The following is an 18,543-nucleotide window of genomic DNA, read 5'->3' as shown; positions in this document are numbered from 1 at the left end:
AAAACAATAAAATCTGCTCGGAAACTCGCTACAAAATGCAACGGCGAATTTCTTCAGCGTCTTTGGATACACACTCGTGCGTCAGTGTGAAGGTCCTGAAACTTCTTCTTTTTTTTTGAAACATACTGAAGAACAGAAAATAAAATTTAAAAATCTGGCTTATATAAGAATTTAATGAACAAGGCGTCTAAAAATATAGAGGTCCAAACTGAAGTGCAACACAAATCTACACAGCTATGCAGAATGAATACATTGTGCGAGACGGAGTCTTAGTCAACGTAACACAACCGAGAGGTCTCTCTCTCTCTCTGCACACATTACTCAACTAGCTACGCTAGAGTACCTAAAACAAAAATAAAATGGTCATAAAAGGACAAAGAAGTGTTATAATCTCTAAATCTCAACAAGGTATTGCTCTGCTACTTATACTGGGCTCCAGTACAAACCAAACTTTGGAACTCTAAATGTTACATTTTATATATTTACACGAACCCAGAGAGGAACTGCCAGCGAACGAGCGCGAGACTAAACCAGTGTACGGGGCAGCGCAGTTCCTCTCTTCACCAGCAGGGGGCTCCAGAGAGGGGCAGCGGGACGCGTCTCTCTCACACTCTCACACACGCACACACACTCTCACACTCTCACGTGTCTCTCTCACACACGCACACACACACACACACACACACACGCGTCAAATACACACACGTCTGCAGGCAGAGAGGGGCAGCGGTACGACTCACCATCTGCCCTGATATGGGTCACAAGCACACATTACAAACACGCACACGTGCGCGCACACACACACACACACACACGTCATAAACACACACACGGATTTCCAGAAGTCCTGCTGGAGCCCCCTCTCCGCTCCCCAGACGGCCGCAGGCACAGATCAGACCCGAAAGCAGGGGCGTGGTTCTGCGCCCCGCCCGCCCCGCCCCGCCCCCCCGCTCAGTCAGTGACGTTCAGCTCGCCATCGGAGGCCCCGCCCTCCTGCGCGGCGAACCAATCGCGCACCTGCTGGTAGCTCATGCGCGACCGGCGGCAAAGCCCGTCCAGGTCCTTCTCCTGCAGGGGCCCCGTCTGCCGGCGGTACGCCTCCAGGGGCCCGGGGTCCGGCACCGCCGCGTCCCCCGCGCCCGCGGGCCCCCCCCCCGCGGCCCCGCCCTCCTGGGACCTGCGCTTGCGGGCCCCGGCGCCCCGCTGGGCGGCCAGCGCCGCCATGAAGCCGTCCCGCACGCCGCGCACCCAGCGCAGCTGCCCGTTCTTCACCGCGTAGCGCGTGTCGCCGAACCACTGGATGACGTCGGCGCGCGGCAGCGCCGTCAGCTCCACCAGCCGCGAGTAGTCCTCGCTGCGCGGCCACTGGCAGCGCAGGAAGTGCTGCTTCAGCACGTCCAGCTGGGCCTTCGTCTTCCGCGGCCGGCCCGCCGGCGTCAGCCCCGGCGAGGAGGACGAGGAGGAGGAGGAGGAGGAAGGGGTGGTGGTGGTGGTGGTGGTGGTGGTGGTGGTGGTGCCGGAGGGGGCGGGTTTGGTGGGCCGGTTCCCCCCGGCGACGGCACGCTTGTTGGGGACGGACGGGGTGGGGGAGGAAGAGGATGATGAGGACGACGTGGTCGACGCCGTGGTGGGCGGGTTGACCTCCGGGTCTTCGCGGTTCCCGATGAGCTGGAGGGGTTGCTCTTCCTCGCTCTCCTCCTCTTCCTCCTCCTCCTTCATCTCCATCGCCGCCAAGTGCTCCAGTGACAAAACCTCCTCTTCGCCCTCGCCCTCCACCTCCTCTTCTTCCTCCTCCTCCTCCTCCTCCTCCTCTTCCTCCGCCTCCACGTCCATCGCCGCCCTGACCTCCTGCGTCACCGCCTGCAGGCTGCTGGAGAGGAAGTTCTCGAAGAAGCCGGCGTCCCCACCACCGCCCCCGGCCCCGTTGCTCCGGGCGACCCTCCCGCGGGCCCCGCCCCCGGCCTTGGCCCCGCCCCCGGCGGGCGGCTGGCGGGCGAGCAGGGGGAGCGGGTGCAGCTGCTGGGCGGGGGGGGGGGGCGTGGCCGTTGCGGGCGGGCGGGCCGGCCCCGCGGCCGTGCCGGAGCTGGTACCGGCTGTCGCTGAACCACTTGCGGATGTCGTTGCGGCTCAGGCCCGTCTCGCCCTGCAGCCGCCGCAGCTCCGCCTCGGCCGGCCAGTTCTCCCGCAGGAAGCTGCTCCGCAGCAGCGCCAGCTGCGCCTTCGACTTCTTGTAGCGGCCGGCCCGGCCCGGGGGCGTGGGGGGCCCCGGGGCCGCGGGGGGGGCCGGGGGCGCTGGGGGGGGCCCCTCCGGGGGCCGGTAGTAGTAGGAGTCCTGCGGCGGGGGGAGGGACGAGCGGAAGTGGGGCCGGGCCGGGGGCTCGTATTTGGCCCGTTTGGGGTGCGTGGCCTCGCCCACGTCCTGCGCCTCCTGCGCCTCCTCCCCCTCCCCCTCCTCCCCCGCCGTGCCCAGGCGCTCCGGCCCGGCCAGCTTGCGGCGCGTCTCCTCGATCTCCTCGGAGGCCCAGCTGATGCCGTACTTGATGCGCTGCACCATGAACCACACCTTCACCTTGTCCAGCGGCAGGGCGCAGGCGCGGGCCAGCAGGGCCAGCTCGCGCGAGGCGGGGTAGGGGAACAGGTTGAAGGCCTGGGCCAGCTCGGGCACGCCGTCCAGCTCGCGGGTCTGGTCCGACTGCGTCCACACCAGCTTCAGGCCCTCCGACACCAGCGGCAGGCACACCACCGCGTTGTGATTGGTGCTGAAGCTGGCCGCCGCGCCGTGGGGCCCCGCCCCCTCGCTGTCGGCCGGCGCCGCGTGCTCGGAGGGCGGGGCCGGGCGCCCGCTGGCGTTGGGGTGGGAGCCCCGGTACGAGCGGGGCGTGGCGTTGCCCCCCTCCCCCCCGCCGGGCCGCTGCCACGCCTCCATCCTGCGCTCACACTCCGCGCGCGTCGCCATGACACTCATCTCCCCTCCACCCTTCACTCCCTGAGAGAGAGAGGGAGAGGGAGAGAGAGAGAGAGAGAGAGAGGGGGGAGGGAGAGAGAGTGCATGTGAGAGGGAGGCCATTTACATCCATATTGGGGCGATCCATGTAGGAATTTTCAATTGCAATGTGCTGGAGTCAAAAGAACAGAAATGATACCACTGTCCAAATACTTACGGACCTCACTTTATGTCTGTGTCCGTGTGGTGTGTGGCAGGTTTTGCGCACACACGTGGGAATATTCATGCCTCAAACACCCAGAATCAAAAGCGATACAGAGATACAGACGCCCCCCTTCCCCCTTCCCCCTTCCCCCTTCCCCCTGCACAGCAGAGCCGCCTTGTCCCTCCATCTTATTCAGCAAACAGGAGTCAGGCTGTGGGCCGGGCACACTTTAAACACGTCACTGAGCAGCCCCGGTCTTCCCATTAGAGAGGCTATAATCATCCCCCACAGCTTGTTAGCACCCGGCTCAGCTCGGACCAGCTGTCTGGCTGCGTCAGAATCAGGAGACGTGAGGGGAACCTGGGGGGTTTAATCACACTCTTTAACAAACCCAGAGAGAGAGGGCGGCCAGTCTCACACCTCCCTCCCCCCCCCTCCTCCTCCTCCTCCCCCCCCCTCCTCCTCCTCTTCCTCTTCCTCTGCAGAATGAAAGAGGCGGATTCGAAACGAAGGCCAGACTCAAGAGGACTACAGAAATTAACCGATGTCACCATCGCACTGTTCAAATTTATCATTTCCAATTTTAATGATTTCTTTTTTTTAAGCAAAATGCAATGTATCGCTTACCTGAAAACATTTCAAGAGTTCTGTCGTGTACCTGTAACTGCATTCTTACTGTAATTTGCCTCAACTCTGCTGGGAAGGCTAGGTTGTGTTGGGTTCTTAAAAGTAAACTGAGAATTAAATAATTATTTTCTGTTGGCCCACAGTAATGTGAAGTTGTACACAAAAAGTAAAAAAAAAAAAGTTTCCCTCAAAGAATGTTGGCCATGTATGTGACAGAGGGCATGAGAGTACTTTATCAGGCTTTTGCTTGTTTCATTTGGTATCAGATTCTACCCACAATCTTCCATTTTCATTCTGCCAACGCGCAGGTCAAGCAGTGTGATATAAAATCTTGTGGCTCAGCGACCATCTTAAGTTCCACACCAGCGTGGAGCGTAATGGCGGCATTTGTCCAGGCAGAGAGGGGGAGGAAAACGGGTACGCTGGAGGTGAAAGATAGCTGTGAAAAAGGCTTGGGGGGGGGGGTTTACACCTCAAGCCTGCGCTTCAAGCCCCATTAACACCACACAGTTTGGCCCTGCAGCCTCCTGTTTACGTAACCAAACTATCGGGTGCTCCCAAGTTCACCAAACGCTAAACATACAAATGGCAAGAGATGTTCCCTCTGACGATGGCAGTTGTGATAGTACACGGTCGGTACACGCTGTACTTCGAATCGCTAACTGAGAGCGTGGAGAAAAACAATAAAACACTTCTGACAGCATAGAAAGGCCGGTTCTGTGGGCTGGGTGAACAGACTGCTTCTTCACGAATGCCCACACGCTTCATAATGACTTACGGCCATTAAGCGTGGAGAAAAGAAACGCAAAAAAACACGGCCCAATTCCATCATTCAAAGTGGGGTTTCGTATAGCGAAGTTACTCATACGCTGAGGATTTGGGGAGAAAGAAAAATATATATATTTATATCTATAAAAATAATGTAATTGAATAGTAAAACACCCAAATGTGAAACAAAAAAAAAAAAGCAAATGCATGTCAGAGATATTACCACCTCTAACTCATTCGTATTGAGAATATACTCTCGATATCAGAACGGACTGTACAAAATGCATTTAAAAAATGGATTTGTATTTATATTTGTATTTAAAATGGTAATGTATTTAGAATACAGTTTGAAGACAAAGCTTAAAGAGAAAATACAGTTTGAAGACAAAGCTTAAAGAGAAACAAACCCTCATGATATGGCACTCCAACGGATTTGTGGTCGTCGAGAACAGCGGTTCACAAACACAAACTCGGACCTGAAGGATCTCTGTGTATGCTTATTTCTGCCAATGTCTTGCACTATTGCTTATTGTTCAACTTATGCGTTTCGATTTCTTCAATAACTTTTTCCTCAAACTTAATACAATTCAGGTTTGGCTTGTTATCACTTGATTCGTCTGAATTCTTCACCTCCCAGCTTTAGTGGCCAGGCACTTTCACCAATTAGTAGCTTAATGATTTCACGTCAGTCTTTAGATTAAAAATGAAAATATCAGCATAGATTTTAGCTAGGTTTCGCTAAGCAAAGTTAAAGGTAGCACTTGCGTTTAAATTGTTCAACCATTTCATGGCTTGGGTTCGAACATCGCACTTTCTGTTTGCTCGGGTCGCGACCTAACGCAATGCACTGTGGGATACCAGTGCCAGAACAGTGTCCAGGGTTCACACGCTATTTTTATATCGAATATTAAAGTTATATTTCCCCCGAATGTAGTGTGACATCCGGGGTAGCTTTAGCACAACAGCTATAGTTTGGGACTCACTGATCCCGTTCTGACATCCTAAACGGTGGGGTAGGGTGCGAGTCCGGATGCAGCCGTTCTTTGTTGTGCAACATGACCTCAGGTCTGGCCCGGTCTCTGAGGCTCGGGGGGTGTGTGTGTGTGTGTGAGTGTGTGTGTGTGTGTGTGTGTGTGAGTGTGTGTGTGTGTGAGTGTGAGTGTGAGTGTGTGTGTGAGAGTGTGTGCGTGTGCGTGTGAGTGTGTGTGTGTGTGTGTGAGAGAGAGTGTGTGTGTGAGAGAGAGAGTGTGTGTGTGTGAGAGAGTGTGTGTGTGTGAGAGAGTGTGTGTGTGTGAGTGAGTGAGTGAGTGAGTGAGTGAGTGAGTGAGTGAGTGAGTGAGTGTGTGTGTGTGTGTGTGTGTGTGTGTGTGTGTGGGGGGGGGGGGGGGATTTGCACAATGAGCTGAAATCGCTGCCATGAGTCAGCGGTGGAAATCAGCTTTGCAGTGACGCAACACAAGAAATCCGTCTTTAGCACATAAAAAAAAAAGAAAAAAAGAAAGAAATTCCCCGAATTTTGATGGAGGGTGATGCCAGGAAGGGGGGGGGTGCTTGGCTCGCTCTGGCCGTGTCAAAAGTACACATTATTTGGCGTAGAATCGTATACTTAATAGTAGGCAAGTAAAATCAGTCACACGTCCCTCACACAGGCACAGTGGTTCCCAGGACGCAGTAACTTCGTCGTAGCGACGTGAAAAGGCACTCACCTTTTCTCCAGAGCGTTCCCAGCTGAGGCTCTTCGGTTTCGGTCCTCGTTGCGCAAAGAGGAAAACTGGGAAGGGGGCGGGGTCTGGGGTCCCTTTGCCCTTTATGTAGCGGAGGTCACCGCTCTCCCCCTCTCTGTCCGTCTGTCCGGGGTTGTAGTTCCCCCCCTTCCCCAGCAGGAGGCAGTGTGGTTCAGCACAAACCCCAATGCTGTGGGAGAATACCACTGCGGGTTAGCAATCTCAGACACAGCAGCCAATGGATCAGTGCAACATAAACAAAGTTACTGAACTGGCGAAAGGGCAAGAAAACTCAACACGAACAACGGCAGACATTGTGCATTATTCATATGGCAGGTGTGAAAATCAAACTATGGCTTTACACAAATGTAGAAAAGGCAACTTCTGCTACGGAAAAGCAAAATATGCGTCGTAAATTAACTTACGCCGGTCAAGACCCACTATGTATTGCCGCATTAAGAGCTAGACATTCATTTTTTCCATTCAAATTACTTAGCCGACTTCTTCCAAGCAGCATCTGTAAGAACCTGTGTTTGCGGTAACACCGCGCTTCCGTCGCGGCGTGGAAGGCGCTATTGACAGCGCTAACACCTGCCTGACGGGAAACCAATATTGTAGCAGCTGGTCCACATTTGGTCACAGGCGGAGCGACAAATACCGATCAATTCAGAAATATGGGCAACTGAGTTCAAGTGCCCCATAGCCGGCTCAGCAGCTGAAATATCATGACTTGATTACTTTTAGTTCTTATCCCATTATTAGGTAGACTAATCATGATCATCGTTATATTCGCCTTGTAACTTGTCCAAGTAAATAAACAAACGGTTTAGACTTGTGGACTTGCAGTCTATCTGTACTTACCAATTTATAAGAATGCCCGCTTTGACGTGATTTCCTAACCATAACAAGGTATGGTCATTTCACGCAGATCACGACAAGTGTTGACAAATTTTAAAATTCTGTTTTCATGGCTAGCCAAATAACCAGCTTGTGTCCGTGCAGCTAGCAAGTGGACCTGCAAGCTAATTTTCTGCTCTGATGGTAATGCGAAGCAAGCTTGCTATGATGATTAGCATAAACCGTTGGACAGCTTGCTGGGTATACCACGGGCTACTTGTTTTCAAACAACCAAAACTTGGTGATCTAACTTAAGATAGCTAGCCAAAAAGCCCGTGATTTCGTTCTCGGTATATCCGGCTAGCCACTTTCTTCGTTTACATTTAATTAAACGTAGCATCTCGTCAGATAAAACATAAGGTTAGAGTTCAGTGGGCAGTCCAAAACTAGCCTGTGTCGCCAACTAACAAAAGGGAATAACGGCGTTATTTTTACTGCGTGCGACTTTCTTCAGTGCGTTGATAACTGAAACAGTTTCAAGAATGACGCTAAATGGCTAGCAAAGTGACGTTACCATATGCAAAGACGATTTGCCAGTCACCCACAGACTGAAACCAAAGGGTTTCGGTTCCCACTGATCACCAGGAAAGAAATATCACCAATTCAAGTGGAAGTCCACAACAATGTCAACCGCTAACAATGCGACCCCGTTTCACTTGGGTCTTTTGTGGCGTAGCAGTATAACTGGTAGCTACTAGCCTACGCCGGAGTGCACAGGCGCAGTCCCGACACGCTCCAATAACACAAAACAAACTTACCGAATAAATGTCCTGTAGTTTAACACTTTGGCTGTTGCTTATCCGCGTAATTCTCGTCTCTCCCCCTACTCAATCCGAAGTTTGAGACACAGCAAAGCTACAACAATAACTATCTGGCCCCGTGTCGCGTTTATGTCCGTACTAGGTTCCTCGGGGCTTGCCACGGGTTGTTTCGGTACAATAATTTCGCAGTAGCTAATTTCAGATGATAAATTACCCTAACTGCTGCGGAACTTTATTTCCCTTAATTCCAACCAAGTATAGGAGGCAAAAGTTAAAATTGATTTCTTGAAATTGACTTTCATAAAACAAAACAAAAAAAAATTACGCGTTTCTTTGGTGTTGCTTGCGTCGGTCGTCCGTTCGTGTGGCTTGCTTTTGTTCTGGAAATCCCAAAGTGTTTTCCCCTGTCCGGCCAAATCGAGGCTAGGCTGAGGATAAGGAAACTCGGGAAAAAACTAGGCCCCTATCTCCCGGGGTGACGGGGGAGTGGGTGTATCCGTGTCTCGGACAAGGCGGAGATTGGAGGAGGGGGAGGAGGAGGAGACCGTGTAGGCGTGTCGTAGAGTGTGAGGGTTTGAATCGGACTCATGCCAGGCTGGTCTGGCCTGGCCTGCCAGCAACTATCAAACTACCACCGCCATCTTTTGTTAGGAAAGGGCAACAGACGTCGGACGGTCACTGACTGGCCTAGTGTGGCTCGCTAGCTTGTTAGCTAACGATCACGCCAGTCGAGACGTACAGCTAATACACAATTAGACGTCATGGTTCTTTCCTAACATGCAGCGTCGTTAAAGAAGCCTGCTCCCGAAAGTTACACCTGTCAAACTTTTCCAGAAATTGATCTGACGGAGATGGGGGGAAATACACTAGCGAATACTCCCAAGGCCCCCCTCCCCCCCCCCCTCAGCCCAGTCCCCTGCACGTAACGGTCATTTTAGCCCACACATCAACCGAAGATAAATTGACCCTAACGACGTCCACTCTCGCCCGACCACACTCATGAATTACATCCGTTATGAATTGATAATCACCAAGGAGCCGCATACCACTGGAAGGTCGTTGGTCCCATGTGAAACCAGACATTAGCAACCGCACATTTTAAAACACATGTAGCTAACCTGGCTGTACTAGGAGACATTTAATTTGGTTGTGGAAAAGTGTAAATCTTATGACTATAATATGCACATGAATGTAATTATCCCACAATTTATCACGGCAATTAATGTTGTTTCATAGTATTACATTCGGCTAGCGCGAAACCACAAAATGTGTATAACCTTTAGACGTAAACGTAAACGTAGCTTTAGAAAACAGGCACAGTCTTATGTATTGCGAACTTGAAAAAATCCAGCAGTTGACAGCAAAATCGTGTGTGGCATTTTATGGTCCTGGAGTGGCAATCTGAACTTCGGAAAAACAGGCACAATCATATTTAAAAAAAATGTTTTATCAGTATAAGTTAGTGTGTACAAGTAAAAGTGAACTTTTAGTCTTTGTTAGAATATGATCCTTCCCTGCCCTCTAGTAAAATTTAGTAGTAGTGTGCAAAAGTTTTGGCACCCCTGGTCAAAAAGCCTTTTACAATTACTATCCAAGTGAACATAGGCGAACCTTACCTCTAAATGGTTAAACATGACAAATTTCTTCAAAATAAAGCAAGATTAGTCTTTATTTTTACTTTTTTTTACATAAAAAAAAAAAAAAAAAAAAAAAAAACCTCTAAGCACCGATTTACTGGGAGGAATCCGAATCCAAATAATATCTTGAATGAAAATTAATAGGCTACATTATAAATCATCCACAAAGACCCATTCAAATAACCGAACCTGTATATATACTGTACACGTATTTATTTGTGGTGCGTGTGTGTGTGTGTGTATATATATATATATATATATATATATACACACACACACACACCAAAACTAAATTATACAGATATATCTTACTTAAAAAACAACTTGTACAACGTGACGCTGCTATCTTATATTTATTTTTTGTTATACACCGTAAAGGCTATTTCAAATGTAAAGTCGTTGTGTTATTCCTAGGGAAGTGTTGCAGAATATGCAGGACGCACGTCTGCTTGTGGTCAAACGTGGGCCATCTCAAATACACGGCCCATCTCAAAGGCCACTCGTAGAGGTCCTCTGTACAAACTACAGGCGTGATGCATTGGACTCGCACATGAGTCTAAAAGCAATCACACAGTTGTCCTGTCCAAAAACAGTTATGCCTGTACAGGAGTATTTATTTTGTGTGCGTGTCTGTGTTCAGTATTGCACAGAGTATAAAAATAAACAAATGAGTTGCACAAGTAATGATGCGTTTGCCTCTTTCAAAAATGACAAAAATGAGTTTGCACGCCTGCCTAACCAGCAGTGCCCGGTGTTCCCTGAGGGGAGCCTCCGTACGCAGGGCCAGCGGGGGGGGGGGGGGGGGGGTCAGAAGTGCCCCCCAGTGAGAGTGAGGATGAACCGGGGCACTCGCAGGAAGGAGGGCGTGAGTGCAGAGAGCCAGGACAGGTAGGGCACCTGGGAAAGCAGGAAGCTGAGGGAGGTGTAGTCGGTCACATGACGTCCTGTGGGGCAGAGAGAGAGAGAGAGAGAGAGAGAGAGAGAGAGAGAGAGAGAGAGAGAGAGAGAGAGAGAGAGAGAGAGAGATAGAGAGAGAGAGAGAGAGAGAGAGAGAGAGGTTACAGGCACACAATAATATGGACACATCTAATGCCACTGTAGCTACCAAGACTTGCTTACCCTATATTCGAAAAAATAATATAAAGTTAGACTTGTTTACCTTATATATATATATATATATATATATATATATATATATATATAAAAAGTGTATTGATGACTATTGTTTTTGGTAATAACTGCTCTACATGCGTGTTGTGCTATTTATGGTGCGTTTGACTTGTTTTAGGAACTTACGCACTTGTAAATCGCTCTGGATTAAAAGCGTCTGCTAAATGACTGAAATGTAATTTAAAATGTAGACGTTGGCTTGGAGGCCAGATTTATTCTGCACCTGATAACTGGGTTCATAACAATCAGGGGCTCGTCCAGGATTTGAACCCAGGACACTCTCAGTCAGCCTCACAGGGCAGCTGATTTAGACAGGCCCAGAGCATGAGGCTATCATCATCATCACCATCATCATCATCACCACCACCATCATCATTTTACCATCATTATCCCGTATCCCATAGCGCCTTGCAAGGTCACAGGTCATCAGAACCCTCCCAGTTAGTGACATCAGGTTCTTGTCTGTGAAACAGAAAAGGAGGCATCACCGTTTCTTCACAGTAAGACAACATTTATAAGAGCTCAAACAAACGAGCCATTGCAGTTACAGAAAGCCACCTGAACAGAAACAGGAGTAAAGGCACGGTTCAGAGACTTGATAGTCTCCAGCATATCCTGTTCCAGTTCAAGAACTACTAAAGGAGAGAATATGTGCTGAAGTTGACGCAACTAAACTGGCACTGAAAGAAGAGAGTACACTCACACACACACACTCACACTCACACACACTCACATACTCACACTCACACGCACACACACACACACACACACACTCACACACTGCTGCAAACAGCCTACCTTTGGCCAGCTCAACAATGCATCTTCCGCTCACTTCTGTGGATTCCCCATTGGCAAAGACTGCTCGTGTCTGAAGGACAGACATAGAATTACAACCTAAATTAGTCCCACTTGCATTTTAAATATTTGTCATGGGGTTGATTTTCACTTCTAAAGGAATGCCTCTGTTTCAGTCAGGACCACATGTCACCACCTATTGAGGCAGCTACAATTAGGAGGGTAAATGGTTTATATAGAGCCTTCATCCAAAGTGCTTCATCGGCCATTCATACACACAGTCACACACCAACGGCGATTGGCTGCCATGTAAGGCACCAACCGCCTTGTCAGGAGGAGCATCTAGGAGTTAGGTGTCTTGCTCAGGGACACTTCGACACACCCAGGGTGGGATCGAACTGGCAACCCTCTGACTGCTCTTACCACCTGAGCCAATGAGATGACTGCTCTTACCGCCTGAGCCAATGAGACGACTGCTCTTACCGCCTGAGCCAATGAGACAACTGCTCTTACCGCCTGAGCCAATGAGACAACTGCTCTTACCGCCTGAGCCAATGAGACAACTGCTCTTACCGCCTGAGCCAATGAGACGACTGCTCTTACCGCCTGAGCCAATGAGACGACTGCTCTTACCACCTGAGCCAACATAGCCCAGGGTAATTCCGGCCGGCAGGAACCTGACCCAACCCCAGCCCGACCCGGCTCGGCACACCTTTGAGTTCATTTGGACCGGATTCGCAGTCTCCAACAAGAGCTCAGTCAGGAGTTCTGTCTTCACCGCTCCGGGCCACAGGCTGACCGAAGCGACGCCACTCCTCTTCAACTCCACCGCCATGTCGACAGCCAGCCTATCGCACTGAGAGGCAGAGAGAGAGAGAGAGAGAGAGAGAGAGAGAGAAATGGGGGAAATGGGGAAAATGTGAGTGGGGTCAGTGAAGCCATCTGCGATTGCTGGTGCTGAACTAGGCCTGTGTGTTTGGAACAGACCTGGGACAAATACCAAAAAATTGCTTTTCAAGCAAATACTTTTCTATGCTTTACTGAGCTGGCCCGGTGTATTGAGACGTAATAAACATATAAAATCCTGTATAATAGGTTCCAATAGGGCTGCGGCACAGCCCTAGTCCGGAGCGAGTCCTATCTCTCTGGTCGCTCCTTCCAGGCAGCCTGGGCTGGTGCAGTATTGGCCACTCTTCCCTTTGCCACAGGAGTTCCCCAGGGCCCAGTCCTCGGACCGTTTCTCTTCTCCCTCTGCACAGGATCCCTCGGCCCTGTCATCTCCCTCCTAGACTACAGCATATACCTGCTTATTTGTTGCTTTTGTTTGTTTTGATAGAGCCCAAGTTCTTATCCATGTGGTCACTTCTAGCACTTGCTACTATACTCCGCTCTGGGGTTTTCAGTGCACTTGTACCTTGTTGTACGTCACTCTGGATAAGAGCTCAATTCCTGTAATGTAATGAAATACTCTCAAAAAGTGCACAAAAAATCCCTGCCTTCTGGTTTCCCCAGTTGCCTCAATTGCACCAGGCAAGGTCAATCGAGCACAGAAAAGTATTTGAATCCGAATTTGAAAACCACCCGTGACACCCACGGTTCCAGTCTCACAGACAGATTTAAGTACCCACCGCAGCCTTGCCCACTCCGTAGGGCACGTTGAAGATGTACTTCAGCCCCCCCATAGAGGAGATGACCACCATCAGCCCCCGGCCCTGTGCCACCATCATCCTGGCAGCGTACACTGAACAGATGTAGTGCCCCCTACAGGACAGGAGGGGAAATGCAGTCTGTTTGGTTAACAGGGCATTGTGTACACCTTAATCTGGTGGAATTCTCATTCTCTCTCTTTACCGGAGTCCAGTGTTGTTGATACAGTCCCACATGGAGGGTTCCGTTTCCCAAAACTTCTTTCCCATGTTCTCAAATATCGCCTGCAATCACACACAAAAAAAAAAGCAATCTCTCATTTTATAGTTTTTTTTAGAGTTTTGTGTTAAAACATTGTTACAAGACCATTGTAAATCCCTTCCTATCATTAAAAAAGGCTCACCGACATGTTGACCCACCCTCTGCCTGTGCTTATAGTCCTTAAATTCAGGTTTCAAAATATACAATTGACGGCCCGACACTGTACCAAAACATTGCATGACTACAATAATTCAAGCTCACTGGTTGAAAATTGGTTCTAATTGCCACAGCCAATGGCATTTCAACTGGCTGAATTATTCAAGAACATAGATAATAATACCCTGCACATGGAGCAGAGGCTACTTTCTATATCGGTTGTGAGGGCGGTTCGGTTTCGTTTCAGTTTGTTCATTGTCCATCCGCCCTTGCAGACACAAAATTAGTTGAGAAATGAGAAGACAGCAAGGAAATGGAGCGAACCCTGCCCAGTTCCCTCATCATCACACAAAAATGGTCTCACTGTGATGATGTCACTGACCTGCACTCCAGAGTAGGCGTTGTTGACCAGAAGGTCCAGTCTGCCTTTCTGCTCGCGTTTGATTCGCTCAAATAGCTCTTTGATGTCGTCCTCCTTTGATGAGTCACAGACCACGGGAAGGCAGCCCCCGCCCCTCTCTTTTACCTGCCAATGGGATTGGAGGTGAGGTGTGACTGACAGGCAGGTTAACAGCCAAAAGACAGGGAAGAAGAGCAAGAGAAGGAAGGGCAGAGAGAGCTTAGAGAGAAGGGTAACTGCAGACCAAGCAGAATGCAGAACTGAGGAAGAGAACCCAATCAACACAGAGGGCAGGGACAGGTGCTTGCAGAAATTAACACCCTCTCTAATGTCACAACAAAGGCAACAGACCTCTCACCATGACTCAGAAATAAATCTCTATCTGTAAATGATTACAGCCATTTGACTCCTCACAAGTGGTCACCGCCCATCGGACCTCATGCAAATGGCCTCCACTATCTGACCTCACTGAAATGGCTTCCACTTTGTGACCTCACTGAAATGGCTTCCACTTTGTGACCTCACTGAAATGGCCGCCACTTTGTGACCTCACTGAAATGGCTTCCACTTTGTGACCTCACTGAAATGGCCGCCACTGCCCGACCTCACTGAGACGGCCGATTTTAACTCACCTCCGCAGCAGTCTCCTGCAGGCTGTTCTCGTTGCGGCCAGTGATGTAGACCGTGGCTCCAGCCTCAGACAGCTGCAGGGCAATGCCTTTGCCAATGCCCCGGGAGGCCCCGGTAACCAGACACACCCAGCCGGAGAGCGCCATCGACTGGAGCAACAGAGCAAGAGAGGAAACGAAAAAAAGGGGAGAGTGAGAAGAAGTGACAGAGAAAGACAAGAGGGAGAGAAAGAGAGAGTCTGGACTTTTGAACAGTGGTGGGCAATGAGGGCAGTATCCGTTTCTGGTTTCCATGCCAACTTCTGGCCCTGGTTACTTAACTTCTGGCCTTGGTTACTTAATAAGCCCTAAAGTTTGTTGCTCCATCTGACATTTTAGCTACATTTCGTGATATGCACATGAATAACGACTGAAGATTGCTCTTGTGCCCCAACATGAAACATTTTACTGAGATCTAATCTTCAAGTGTTGGTGTGTATAACCAGCTAGCTGAATTAGCCGGGGTAAGCGGTGGAAACAAAAACCTGCATACACACCAGCCCTTCAGGACCAGAATTGCCCACTAGTGTTGGGCAGTATATGAACAAACAAATCTTTTTGAATAAATCTTTCTGGTTCTTCACTCTCAACAATTTGTTCGTATGCTTGTGCGTGCACATCAGTGATAAAGGCGGGTAGTCTTGTGAAAATGAAAGAAAATCTTCAACCTATAAATTTCTGACTACAACCTACAAATATAGTTACAGAACTATATTATTCACCGTGCTCTTATATAAACCCAAGAACAACATCCAGTGCATCTCATACAGAAATACAAAGACCATAGATTCCCTTGAATTATTAGATATGATTAAAACATCTGGCCTAGCTCTACCTCACGATCTTTCAGTGACTGATCTAGTCTCCCACAATAACTCGCTGCTGCTGTTTTTTTACCACCTTTTCATTTTAACTCAATTAATTTACGTGCCATGAAGACTTCTGGGAGACAACTGGAGCGACTATATAAGAGGACTAAACTTACTGTGCATGCAGAAGCATACAACGATCATGTAACAACAAGGTACAAGGAGGCCCAATCACTGCTGCTATACTACTATAAACGTATTTTATAAGAAGAAAATAACTATAATAAATAAAAAACTTGGTATTAATGCACCATTAATAAACTGATCCATCCTCTAGAAAGCCCTCACCTTTCCGTCAGTCCAGAACTTTGCAGTAAATAGGGTGGATCTATTTTATCAACAACTGAAGACTTGGACTCTCCCCTGTCAGGGCACGGTCTGCTAATGATCTCATTTTTGACCTCATATCCAAGTCCACAGCTCCACAGCCTGCTCTTTAGATTCCACGCCAACTTCCCTGTTCTTTGCCCTCTTATCGCCCAACACAGTTAATGTGTCACTTTCATCTGGTGAAGCTCCTGCTTCGCTCAAACTGAAGAAACAAGGCCTCACAGTTTTTAAATGGTAAATGGTCGGCATTTTATATAGCACCTTCATCCAAAGCGCCGTACAATTGATGCTTCTCGTTCACCCATTCATACACTCACACACCAACGGCGATGGGTTGCCATGCAAGGCGCCGACCAGCACATCAGGAGCATTCAGGGGTTAAGTGTCTTGCTCAGTGACACTTCGACACACCCAGGGCGGGACTGAACCGGCAACCCTCCAACTGCCAGAAGACTGCTCTAACCACCTGAGCCAATGTTGTTTTTGTAACTATAGACCAGGGGTCGGCAACCCTGGTCCTGGAGAGCCGCAGGGTGTGCTGGCTTTCGTCTCCACCTTAAAATAAGCAACCAATTCAGACCCAAGAAACCAGGTGAGGTAGGTTAACTGTGCAATCAACGGCTTTCATTGATCAATTAATGCCAAGTAACAACGAAAGCCAGCACACCCTGCGGCTCTCCAGGACCAGGGTTGCCGACCCCTGCTATAGACCTATTTCCAGTCTACCTTTCCTGGATAAAGTCTTGGAACGTGTTGTTGCTGTCCGAATTCAGCGTTATATGACCCAACATGACCACTCTGAAGCCTGACAGAGGTGAGGTTTTATTGCGAAGCACAGTACTGAAATTGCCTTGGTCAAAGTGAGGAATGACCTTCGGTGTGCTGCTGATGCAGAGACTGTTACTACAGGGACTTCAGCATGACCAATAATGCCACAGCCGTCTGCAATCAAACCCAGCCCCAGAACTCAGAACCTCAGACTCAGACCTTGGATGCCACCCTTTCTTTGCAGTCTCACATTCGGGTGTATTGAAAAGCGCTTTAAATAAAATGTATTATTATTATTTTTATTATTATTATTGTTATTATAATAACATGAGAATGCACAGGCTAACATGGTGCAACCCTTTTCCATATGTTCGCTGGAGTGGCTTTACAGTAGTATATGCCACAAAAAGTAACTACAAGGAAAAGTAAAAAAAAGCTTATGGCAAGATACTTTTACCTGCAGTGATTATGACTGGTCGCTTTGCACATAGAACGACAAATTATACTGAACTGAACATGCTCGTTGGAACAGGGGAGACCACGGACAGTTTAAACATAGGGTTAGTTGCAACACCATCAATTTGACCCATAATGGGTGAATTGTAGTAATGTGATCACTATTGTTCAGACCCATATTCCCCAGATAAATATGGAACGAGGATAGCCATGATCCACCCATCCCAGAATATAAAAAAGCCTTTGATTGAGGCATTCTATTTTGTGCTTCCTTATTTTCATGAAAACCTAGGGGCCAAATCATTCACATGCCAAGAGGATATGTTCATTAATTTTTTTATTTAAGTCTGCAGTCTCATTCCTATGAAATTTTGAGTCTTTTGCCTTGCATCAATAACTTTTCAGTGTGCGTGTTTGTTTAGTCAAGGTGACATTGAATTGTCAGCAAAATGTATCTGAAATTGGAGGCGAATCACACAGTGGAATAGTGTAAACAAACGTTTTGAAAAAAGGTGTATGCGGCGCTGGTTGGAAACGATTTGGTAGAGCTATGTGGTTACTGTAACGTTTTAATTTTAAACAACTATGCAAGTAAGCGTTGGCGAAATAGCGCCATCAATTGAAGACGACACAATATTATTCAGGCAAGTCAGCCATTGCTCAGTGACAACCCTTCTGGGAGAGATTCCTGGTTGGGAGAAACCCTTCCGAATCAAATACTTGAAAAAATATCCTGCCTTTTAACGCCAGTACGGGCTACTAGATTGGCCGACTATGTTGATAATCAGACTGAGTGTAATCTACACGCAGTGAATGATCGTTTGCAAGATACACATGGGAAGCAAGTTTTGACAGGCTAGATAATGCACGATGCCCCTAAAGCAAGATATTAAACGTAAAAACCATTGCAGCGAGATTCTTAACTGGAGTCATGCGTGTCTGTAATCCAATTTCCGTAACGTAGCATTCAACTACGTAGTGCACTGGCAGTTCCATTGTAGCAACCGCCAAAATTAAAACGTAGCTACTTGCCAGAAGCACATATGAATCGAACTACTTAAAAAAAATAGTTACAGAACCATATCGTGCACCTTACCTTCCCAGTCGCACGCCGTCAGTTAACCAGCATGAAACTTGTATCAGCTCTTGTTGAAGGGGCGATGGCGTAAGTTTCCCTACCAATGGCTTCACAAAAGCCGCGCCCAGCCCTAATCAGTAGTCGGTTCATAGCATAATATGAGTCGCTTCCAGTAGACGGTTTACGGTAAATGAGGAAAAACGGAAAGCGTTCCGATGGTTTGTGATGTCGGTTTTTGTAGCAGCCAATGAGTCCGTCCACACTTTCACCAGTTAGGAGGCTATTGATTCACCAGCGTCTTTATTTGACCACTGCATTTTCTAATAGTTTGCAATATAGCAATGCGAATATAGGACTTCTATTCTACATGGACTGAATAGAT

General features: G+C 48.6%; 2 protein-coding genes across 2 annotated transcripts; both read right to left on the bottom strand.

Annotated features, from left to right (window-relative positions):
* Positions 1 to 951: 951 nt before the first annotated feature.
* Positions 952 to 8,394, bottom strand: homeza (homeobox and leucine zipper encoding a). Its single transcript, XM_061254300.1, is given in 4 exon segments — positions 952 to 2,044; positions 2,046 to 2,986; positions 6,251 to 6,458; positions 8,252 to 8,394. Coding segments are annotated over 2 exon segments (2,013 nt in total). The 5' UTR covers positions 2,966 to 2,986; positions 6,251 to 6,458; positions 8,252 to 8,394.
* A 1,507-nt stretch (positions 8,395 to 9,901) lies between these two features.
* dhrs1 (dehydrogenase/reductase (SDR family) member 1) lies at positions 9,902 to 18,309 on the bottom strand. Its single transcript, XM_061253814.1, has 9 exons — positions 18,180 to 18,309; positions 14,625 to 14,771; positions 13,975 to 14,118; positions 13,380 to 13,459; positions 13,157 to 13,289; positions 12,241 to 12,384; positions 11,532 to 11,601; positions 11,115 to 11,195; positions 9,902 to 10,507 (listed from the first exon to the last, which is right to left on the bottom strand). The coding sequence occupies exons 2-9, from the start codon at positions 14,766 to 14,768 to the stop codon at positions 10,371 to 10,373; spliced, it is 933 nt and encodes a 310-aa protein (XP_061109798.1). The 5' UTR covers positions 14,769 to 14,771; positions 18,180 to 18,309; the 3' UTR covers positions 9,902 to 10,370.
* Between the last annotated feature and the right edge of the window lie 234 nt (positions 18,310 to 18,543).

Source organism: Conger conger, chromosome 9, assembly GCF_963514075.1.
Source record: "Conger conger chromosome 9, fConCon1.1, whole genome shotgun sequence".
In the NCBI taxonomy this organism is placed as follows: domain Eukaryota; kingdom Metazoa; phylum Chordata; class Actinopteri; order Anguilliformes; family Congridae; genus Conger; species Conger conger.
The sequence above is the reverse complement of the archived record's forward strand: the minus strand, read 5'-3'. Positions and strand labels throughout refer to the sequence as shown.

Bases quoted from the DNA above. Each gene is read 5' to 3' on its own strand.
- dhrs1 (XM_061253814.1), bottom strand. From the start codon at position 14,768: ATGGCGCTCTCCGGCTGGGTGTGTCTGGTTACCGGGGCCTCCCGGGGC. The intron at 14,119-14,624 runs GTGAGTTAAAAT...TCCCATTGGCAG, and splicing joins TGCAGGAGACTGCTGCGGAG to GTAAAAGAGAGGGGCGGGGG. The intron at 11,602-12,240 runs GTGTGCCGAGCC...TCTGTCCTTCAG, and splicing joins CGGTCCAAATGAACTCAAAG to ACACGAGCAGTCTTTGCCAA.